This window comes from Aotus nancymaae, unplaced genomic scaffold (assembly GCF_030222135.1).
Source record: "Aotus nancymaae isolate 86718 unplaced genomic scaffold, 86718_ANA_hifiasm-v0.15.2.pri h1tg000010l, whole genome shotgun sequence".
NCBI classification, from domain to species: Eukaryota; Metazoa; Chordata; class Mammalia; order Primates; family Aotidae; genus Aotus; species Aotus nancymaae.
In genome coordinates, this window is record NW_026988421.1 from 28,567,844 (window position 1) to 28,578,116 (window position 10,273).

At 50.8% G+C, this 10,273-nt stretch overlaps 1 protein-coding gene across 1 annotated transcript; it reads right to left on the reverse strand.

Annotated features, from left to right (window-relative positions):
• Positions 1-455: 455 nt before the first annotated feature.
• Positions 456-3,399, reverse strand: HPS6 (HPS6 biogenesis of lysosomal organelles complex 2 subunit 3). Its single transcript, XM_012439641.2, has one exon. The coding sequence runs from the start codon at positions 3,273-3,275 to the stop codon at positions 951-953; it is 2,325 nt and encodes a 774-aa protein (XP_012295064.2). The 5' UTR covers positions 3,276-3,399; the 3' UTR covers positions 456-950.
• Positions 3,400-10,273: the final 6,874 nt, after the last annotated feature.

Here is a 10,273-nt window from a genome sequence, read left to right on the forward strand (position 1 = left end):
CCTAAGCCAGAACCAGGATCTATCCTGAGGTAGGCTGAGGTGTTACTTCGGTAGAAGTGGGCATAGGGCGAAGGACTCTTCAAAGGTGAGCCTGTTGAATAAATCCAGACAAACAGACATCTATGTTGTAGATGCTCTTATTTCTTGACTTGGGGGAGTCAGCAGGAATATGAGAACAGGTAGTTCTGTTCCCAGTGAATTTTGTTACTGAGCCAGAGAGCTCTGCAGGCAGCTCTCCTGTCTGTGGCAAATCTTTCCCTAAACTAGGGGCTGCTCCAGAAATCCTGGTGGAGACAGGCAAGGACCCAGGGCCCAGCACAGTTCCTACTCTGGAGCAGAGGAGTCCTGGGGAAAGGAAGGGCAGAGCTCTGCAGTCCCCCTCCTCTCAGCAGGCCCCAGAAGCCAGTATGGAGCCAGGGATGGGGAGCACATCCAAGCCCAAGCAGGTGGGAACTACTGGTCTATTCAGTGAGGTGGCTCCAATCTTTGAGCTGCTAATTTCTAGCTGAATGATCTTGGTCAAGTCATTTAATTTTTCCAAACTTTTATTTTCTGTAAAATGGGAATAACATTAATACTTTCCCCACGGGGGTTATGAGAAGCATTAAATGCTCATAAATGTTAACTATTTTCATGATTGGAAGTGGATATTTTAGCCAAAAGATCCAGATCCAACCACTCCCTCTATAACCTGTATCCTCTGAGACTCATAGCTGTTTAAAAACACACAACAGTGTATATATTTAACACACACACACATCTTAAAAATAGTTCCAGAAGACAGAAGAGTATTGCATATACAGGTCCACCATGGGCCTCTCCAAGTCCCAGGCATCTTTCCCTGATAACTGTGTCCCAGAAATGATTTTCTCTGTCAGTGACACAGTACCTGTCCACATGGTGCCCAAGCAAGCCTCCAGGCCCTGAGCAGTCTGATGCCTGGAGGGTGGTCATAGGTCCCGAGGTGGAGTGGGGGGTGGAGTGCTGGGGTCCCACAGGATGTCCTCATATGGGCTTAGAACTGGGCCCGAAGGCCATCCTTGAGCTCCAGTCTGCTCCAGCAGGGCTTTGAGCAAGCCCACAGTAAGAGGGGGCTCTGCTCCAGGCTCAGAGAATGGGGCAGGGGGCCCCACATCTGGGAGGTATGTCCGCAGTAGAAGCAGGAGCTCAGCTGGAGCCAGTTCTGGTGGGCACAGGCGGCAAAGCAGGGGGAGGTAAGCATCAAGCTGGCGGTGCTGGGCAAACTCAGCTAGCAGCAATTTGAAGATTTCACTTCGAAGCAGGGGGCTGGAGGGGCCGAGGGCCAGGCCAGCATCCAGAGCCCGCTCCCATTGCTCCTTTTGCACCAGCTGCCCAACAGCTTGGAGCACAGCTTTGGGCCGCCCACTGCTCAAGAGCAGTTCTAGCTCCAATGCCTCAGGCCTGGTCCCCTCCTCACCTAGCACTGCCAGGGCTCGGCGATACAGGGGCAGTCCTGGGCCCCCTGCCCCCCAGCCCGGCCCACCCTGCTGCTGTGCCAGTTCTACAAAGGGTGGCAGCCATCGAGGCTCCAGCCGGCACAGGCATTGGCACAGGAGTTCAAAGGGGGGCAATATTCCATTGGGGGGTTCCTTTCCAGTGGTTATTCCCCCTAACACTTTCTTCCACACATCAGGAGGTGCTTGGGACCTCAGCTTGCCATTCCCATCTGGCTGGAGCTGCAGGGCCCTGAGGGCAGCACCCCAGGCTGCGGTAGGCAGGGCTTGGAAAACGGTGTTGAGCTGGGCCAGCTGGTCTCCTATCAACTCGGTCCTCAGCAAGCGTGCCACTTCCTGCTCTGCCAGCTCAGTCCAGCCAGCCTCCTCATCATCCCCGGCCACCAGCTGGGCCTTCAGCTGCTCTAAGCCTCGATAATCCCGAAGCTCAGTCCTCAACATGGTCAGCAGTGTAGATGGGGGCAGGTGGCCCTGTAGGATCGAGGCCAGAGCCTGAGGTGCCCGGAATGTGCTGCTGTGTCTCAGTTCTTCTGGGGTGAGCTGGGCACCCCGCAGGCTCCGCCGCTGGTAGTACCCGCAGGCCTCCTCAAACACCATGTCCTTGGCTGAAGGCAGCTCAACACCCTGTGGGGCTTCCCAGCCCACACAAAACAGGCCCAAGGCTGAAAGCAGACGAAGACTCCCGCGGGTCTCTAGCTCTTCCTCATCCTCCATGCCGGGGGCTGGGGGTTCCAGCAGATGTACCCTGTCTGTACTTAGGACCTTCCTCTCCAGCAGCTGCCCACTGCCCATGTCCAGCAGTTCCAAGGTGGAGCCTAGCACACAGGCCAGAGTGCCCTGAAATGTGCCTAGGGCTGCAGACCCCCGCGGACCTACAGGTGCCTCCTGCAGGGTGCCCACAGCCCGGGTACCACCGTGGGATTGCACTAGGCTCACAGTGCCCCTGAAGTCAAGCAACAGCAGGCCCTGGGGAGTTGGGGCCCAGGTGTGTACAGCCAGCGGCTCCCTGGGGGACAGCAACCCAGGAAGGCCTCGGAGCAGGGTCCGAAAGTCCCATGTGTCCCCTCGTCCAGGATTCAGACTCTTACTGTAGGAGAGGCCACGCCGTGGGGCAGCCACCATCACTTTGCCCTTGCCTGGGCTCCAGATGAGTAGAATGTGGGCCACGCCAGGCCAGGTGGTGGCAGTGGGCACCAGGAAGAGGTGTCTGCAGGAGGCCAGCAGCCCAAAAGTGGGGCAGTGGTGCAGCAGTACGTGTGTGCGGCCTAGGCTGGTGCCAGCTTCCCCGCCGGGCTCCAGGGTTCGGACGCACACACAGTGGCTGAAAGCGGCTGCGGTCCGCCCTAGCGGGCCCTCGGCCCTGGTCTGGCGCTCCTCGCACCACACCAGACGGTCTCGGAGCGCCGCCACGGCAACCACGCGAGCTCCCTCGCACGGACACAGCTCGGTGCTCTGCAGCAGCCGCCAGCCAGGCCCCACGCCCGCGCCCCACACCTCGGCCAGGCCACTCTCCCACACCAACACCAGAGCCGGCCGCGCTGGCCACGGCAGGAAGAAGGCGTCCAGCGGGGAGGGCTGGCAGGCCGGCCAGGCCAGCTCCAGCTCCACGCCCGGCCCTCGCCCCGCGACCAGCAGCTGCGGGGCTGGCGCCCCCGGGGGTCGCAGGAGCAGCAGGTGGCGGCCGTCCGGGCTGCCGCGGACTCGGACCGCTGGGTCCCCGGTCAACAGCTCCCGGAGCCGGGCCGCGCCGCTGAAGGCGCTCAGGTCCGAGAGCAGCCGCAGAGTCCCCGCGCGCTTCATGGCACCGCCGCGCGGGAACGCGCCCAGGCTTTGGCCAAGCCCAGCTGCCCCGCGGGCGAGACCTGACCCTCCGGGAGTCGAGCGAGACCGAGACTTCCGTCCCCCGTCGATGAGGTGAGCAGAGGCCGGGCTGAGCGTAGGCTCCGCCCTGCCCCGCCAGGCCGGCTCCCGGAATGTCCCTGCAGTAGCCTTAGCGGGGTAGGAGCGACGCGCCCGCCGTGGGAGGAGCCGCGAGAGTGCCCCAGGGGCTCAGGGCCCGGACCGCGCCCGCCCGGGGACCCTCTCGGCGCAGGGGGAGGCCCTGCCCCAGACCCCAGGACGCCGCCCAGTGGCCTGGAGTTCGACACAGAAATCGGGATTCCAGCCCACTGAGCCCCACTCCCAAGGATTTTAACCCAATTTACTCATTCAGGAAATTTTTCTTGAGCACATGCTTTGTGACAGGCTCTGAGTAAAAGCTCTAAAGAAAACAGAAAACCTCAACCTCATGGAGTTGATGATCTAGCGGAAGTAGTAATAAACACGGCTGGTTGTGGTGGCTCACGCCTGTAATTTTAGCACTTTGGGAGGCTGAAACGAGAGGATTCCTTGAGGCCAGGTATTGAAGACCAGCCTGAGCAACATAGGGAGGCCTTATCTGTATAAAAAAATTTAAATGACGAAAGAAAAGAAAGAGAGAAAGAAAGAAGAGAGAGAAAGAGAAAGGAAGGAAGGGGAGGAAGAAAGGAAAGAAAGGAAAGACCACTTCCATATCACTATGTGATAGCCCTCTCTATCCCCTAGTCCCTTCTACAGATAAGCAGGATGAAGCACAGAGAGATTAACTTCACTAAGATCATGCAGGTATTAAGTGGTGGAGATGGGATTTCAACCACAGGCACTCTGGCTCCAGAGTCAGTGCACCAAGTCACTTTATCATAAAAACTCATCGCCCAAACCAAAAGAGAGAAACATACTTCAGAAGCACCTACAAATTTGTATGTAGGGTCCTTCCACCCCTTGACTGCCTTTTCAGGTGAGCAGTTTTCCTCCTGTCTCCAAGGCCAATCCCTCTTTGTGAGCCCTGCCTCTCCTCCCCTGCCCCTACCTTCCTTGAGAACTTTGTCCATTTTTGTTTCACTGGCCTCATTCCATCCTCTTGTTATCAGCATAGAAATACCCTCTCATCTCTCCTGTCTTGGAATTCATTCATTAATTTTTTTTTTTCACCACATCCAGCTAATTTTTGTATTTTTAGTAGAGATGGGGTTTCACCATGTTGGTCAGGCTGGTCCTGAACTCCTGACCTTGTGATCCACCCACCTCAGCCTCCCAAAGTGCTGGGAGGAATTCATTCTTTCATCCTCATCTGCCCACCTCCACCTCCATCACTCCCTCCCCCTTTCCTTTCTCAGTCAAGTTTCTTGCAAGAATGCTCTACATTTCCCGCCTCCACTTTCTTTCCTTCTATCCTCAACCCACTACTTCCCTGAAGTAGCTTTTGCTGAGGTCTTCAAGGACATTTTTATTTGACAGTCTTCTCGTTGAAAGTCCCTCCTGTGGTTTCCACCGCATCATCTTTTTGGCTGGTTTTCTTCCTTCCCTTCCTTCCTTCTTTCCTTCCTTCCTTCCTTCCTTCCTTCCTTCCTTCCTTCGTCTCTCTCTTTCTCTTTTGCTGTCTTTTTTACTTTCTAGATAGCACTACCTTCAGGTTTTCTTTGCCTTTGGTTCATCCTCCTCCTTCATCCTTTATTTTTAATTATTGAGATGGAGTCTCGCTCTGTTGCCCAGGCTGGAGTGCAGTGGCATGATCTTGGCTCACTGCAACCTCCGTCTCCCAGGTTCAAGTGATTCTCTTGCTTAAGCCTCCCTCCCTAGTAGCTGGGATTTCAGGAGTAAGCCACCATGCCCAGCTACTTTTTGCATTTTTAGTAGAGATCAGGTTTCGATATGTTGGTTGGTCAGGCTGGTCTCGAACTCCTGGCCTCAGATGATCCGCCCATCTCAGCCTCCCAAAGTGCTGGGATTACAGGCATGAGCCACTGCACCCTGCCACAACTGTTTTTTTTTTTTTTTTTTTTTTTTTCCAGCAGGGACAATTTGTTCAAGATACCAGGATCCCTGGTGCTATACAAGCTGATCACTGCACTGGAAGAACAGCACCTGTTATGAATAAATTCTGATCATACCTTCTGTTGCGGTTCACCTCATGATACCTTTCTCTTGCCCCTGCCCACCACTCTTTTATATCCTATTAGGGTACAGCTATAATTTTTTTAAAAATGGCTAATCATGTCTCATACTATTGTGTAAGTAGAAAGAAAAATAAAACTACCAAGGAAGAACCTGAACTTCTGGGTTGAGAGATGTTTCCTGATAGATCTGGATTCAAATGCTTCTCCACTTCTTACTAACTTTGCATCTCTCTCTCTCTTTTTTGTTTTTTTGAGATAAAGTCTTGCTCTGCTGCCCAGGCTGGAGTGCAGTGGCATGATCTCTACTCACTGCAACCTCCACTTCTTGGCTTCAAGCAATTCTCCTGCCTCAGTCTCCCGAGTAGCTGGGATTAAAGGCACCCACCACCACACCTGGCTAATTTTTGTGTGTGTGTATATATAAGTATTTATTTTAGTAGATAGGGTGTTTTAGTAGAGAAAACACTAAAACAGGGTGTTTTAGTATTTCCCTGTTTTGGTCAGGCTGGTCTCGAACTCCTGACCTCAAGTAATCCATCTGCCTAGGCCTCCCAAAGTGCTAGGATTACAGGCATGAGCCACCATGCCCAGCCTAAGTTTGCATCTCTTGGTGAAGAACTAAAGCTCTTGAAAGCTACACCTAGTAGCTGAACCCAGGTCACATTCCCTCACTTACTTTGGTTGCCCAGGGCAGAGTTTTCCATTGAGACTATATCCAAGGAGGAGTCTTCCAGAATAAAGGAGGAAGAATTAAATGCTGAATAACTGAAACAATATGGCATAGGGTTTTTATTATCCTCATTTTCCAGATGAGGAAACTAAGTTTCAGAGAGCTCAAGTAATTGCCCAGTCATAGAATTAGTGGATAGCAGATCTGGGATCCCTTCTCATAGTTTTCCAGAGGTAGTACTCTTATTTACTCAGTATATGGCCTTCTATATTTATTCTAGTCTGTATCTGTATGAAATTGACTTCCCTGGCAGAGATGTGGGCAGTGTATTGTGTTGCTTCATTCTCATACCTTCTTTCTTTTTCTCCTCTCCTCTAAAGCTTGACTCAATCTTTACCTTTCTCAGAAAGCCTCTGGAGATTGACATGACATTTTCCCTTCTCTGAATTTTCAAGGCATTTACAACTTGACCCTTGGTATTCCAGCCTGTATTCACTGAGATTTAAAGCATTTGATTGTATATATCTCTATCTCTATACCTATCCCTTTGTTCCAATATACTCTCAGAGTTGTTATTTTTATTTTTACTATTCCCAGGATTGGGTATTCAGTAGGTGCCAAGGGGAAAAAAGTGGTTTATTTTATTTTATTTTATTTTAGACAGGGTCTCACTCAGTTGCCCAGGCTGGAGTGCAGTGGTTCACTGTAGCCTCTACCTCAAGCAATCCTCCAATCTCAGCCTCCCAAGTAGCTGAGACTACAAGTGCATGCCATCACACTCAGTGAATTTTTTACATTTTTAGTAGAACTGAGATCTCACTATATTTCCCAGGCTGGTCTCAAACTTCTGAGCTCAAGCATTCCCTCTGTCTTGACCTCCCAAAGTACTGGGATTACAGGCATGAGCCACTGCAGCCTGCCAGAAAAATAGTTTTGTTAAAAAGAAATCAGGTATGTTCAGGCATGGTGGCTCACGCCTATAATCCCAGCACTTTGGGAGGCCGAGGTGGGTGTATCACCTGAGGTCAGGAGTTCAAGACCAGCCTGATCAACATGGTGAAACCCTATCTCTACTGAAAATACAAAAATTAACTGGGCGTGGTGGCACACGCCTGTAATCCCAGCTACCTGGGAGGCTGAGGTAGGAAAATTGCTTGAACCCAGGAGGCGCAGGTTGCAGTGAGCCAAGATCGTGCCATTGCTCTCCAGCCTGGGCAATATAGTGAGACTCTGCCTCAAAAAAAATAAATCAGGTATGGAACAGGGTTCTTTCAGCTGAATAGGAAGCTTCTAACTGGTATTCAAGAACTATTGGGGTTCACCTCATGATATATTTATTGTGCCCCTGCCCACTCTTTTATATTCTATTAGGGTACAGCTTTAATTTTTTTTTTTAATCACTAGTCATGTCTTACATTACTGTGTAAGTATACAAGAAAAATAAAACTCTACCAAGGAAGAACCTGAACTTCTGGGTTCAGAGGACTTTCCTGATAGATTTGGATTTGAACTGTTCTTCACTTTTTTTTTTTTTTTTCAAGGCAGAGTCTTGTTTTGTTGCCCAGGATGGAGTTCAATGGCATGTGTCCACTCACTGCAACCTCCGCCTCCCTGGTTCAAGTGATTCTCCTGCCTCAGCCTCCTGAGTAGCTGGGATTACAGGTGCACGCCACCATGCTTAGCTAATTTTTGTATTTTTAGTAGAGACAGGGTTTCACCATGTTGGCCATGCTGGTCTCGAACTCCTGACCTCAGGTGATGCACCTGCCTCAGCCTCCCAAAGTGCTGGGATTACAGGCATGAGCGACTACACTCTGCCTCTTCTCCACTTCTTACTAACTCTAGAACATCAGGCAAACTACTATTAAATTACTTAGAATTTTTGTTGTCGTCTGTGAAGTACCTATTCATAAAGTCATTACAAGGATTGAAACACACACACATACACATAGTATGTGTCTAGCACATCTTTTTTTTAAATTTTTAAATTTTTATTTTTATTTATTTATTTTTTTTTTTTGAGACGGAGTTTCGCTCTTGTTACCCAGGCTAGACTGCAATGGCGCGATCTCGGCTCACCGCAACCTCCGCCTCCTGGGTTCAGGCAATTCTCCCGCCTCAGCCTCCTGAGTAGCTGGGATTACAGGCACGCGCCACCGTGCCCAGCTAATTTTTTTGTATTTTTAGTAGAGACGGGGTTTCACCATGTTGACCAGGATGGTCTCGATCTCTTGACCTCGTGATCCACCCGCTTCGGCCTCCCAAAGTGCTGGAATTACAGGCGTGAGCCACCGCGCCCGGCTTTAAATTTTTATTTTTATAGCACATCTTTTAAATTTTTTTTTACCGTTTTTTCTTTTTTCTTTTTTTTTTTTTAGACGGAGTTTCGCTCTTGTTACCCAGGCTGGAGTGCAATGGCGCGATCTCGGCTCACCGCAACCTCCGCCTCCTGGGTTCAGGCAATTCTCCTGCCTCAGCCTCTTGAGTAGCTGGGATTACAGGCATGCGCCACCGTGCCCAGCTAATTTTTGTATTTTTAGTAGAGACGGGGTTTCACCATGTTGACCAGGATGGTCTTGATCTCTTGACCTCGTGATCCACCCGCCTCGGCCTCCCAAAGTGCTGGGATTACAGGCTTGAGCCACCGCGCCCGGCCCGTTTTTTCTTTTTAATATTAAAGAATTCTTGCTGTTATCTTATAGCACATCCTTTTTTTTTTTTTAAGACAGGGTTTCACCGTGTTGGTCAGGCTGGTCTTGAACTCCTGACCTCAGGTGATCCACCCGCCTTGGCCTCCAAAGTGCTTGGATTACAGGCGTGAGCCACCACGCCTGGCCAGCACATCTTTTTAAACCTTCTATTTGTGTATAAGAAAACAGAGAATCGCCGGGGACGGTGGCTCAAGCCTGTAATCCCAGCACTTTGGGAGGCCGAGGTGGGCGGATCACGAGGTCAATAGATCGAGACCATCCTGGTCAACATGGTGAAACCCCATCTCTACTAAAAATACAAAAACTAGCTGGGCATGGTGGCGCCCGCCTGTAGTCCCAGCTACTCAGGAGGCTGAGGCAGGAGAATTGCTTGAACCCAGGAGGCGGAGGTTGCAGTGAGCCGAGATTGTGCCACTGCACTCCAGCCTGGCGCCTGGCAACAGAGTGAGACTCAGTCTCAAAAAAAAAACAAAAACAAAAACAAAAAAAGAAAACAGAGAATCAGGCTGAGCATGGTGGTTCACGCTTGTAATCCTAGCATTTTGGGAGGCCGAGGCAGGCGGATCACCTGAGGTCAGGACTTCGAGACCAGCCTGGCCAACATGGTGAAACCCCGTCTTTACTAAAAAATACAAAAATTAGCCGGGGTGGTGGAACATGTCTGTAATCCCAGCTACTCAGGAGGCTGAGGCAGGAGAATCGCTTGAATCCGGGAGGTGGAGGTTGCAGTGAGCCGAGATTGCACCACTGCACTCCAGCCTGGGCATCAGAGTGAGACTCCGTTTCAGAGAAAAAGAAAAAAAAAAAAAAAGAAGAAGAAGAAAACAGATTTAGAGGCAGGGCGTGGTGGCAGGTGCCTGTAATTCCAGCTACTGGAGAAGCTGAGGCAGGCGGACTACTTGAGCCTAGGATGTGGAGGCTGCAGTGAGGTGTAATTGTGCCACTGTAGCACTCCAACCTGGGCAAGAGCAAGATCTCGTCTCTAAGAAAAAAAAAAGAAAAAAACAAACAAACAGGTTTCTTGCCATGCTAATAGAGCTTTACACGCTGCTTTGCACATACCAGGCATATACATATTTGTTCAAAGAATGAGTTTCCATCTTTCACGTACAAAGTTGTAATAAACATTTGGAAAATATATCTTTCCAAACTTCGCCGCTATTTCTAGAGGATACATTTATTCTTAGAAGTAAAACTGCTGAGTTCAAAGAGTCTGCTATGTTTCCTAAAACTGCTATTGCTACCCAGTAGGTCCTCAATAGACATTTCCACTGCGAATTTATTTCTCGCGATGCCTTTCGGGAGTTGTAGTCTGCGATGCTTGCTGGGAATTGTGGTGTGAGCCGGTCTCAGGAAGCGGGCGTGGACTCACATATTGCACGCCGGGCTTTAGGACCCGGCGGGGCGCGGCGGACCCGGGAAGGGTCGGGGAGGTCGGGAGCG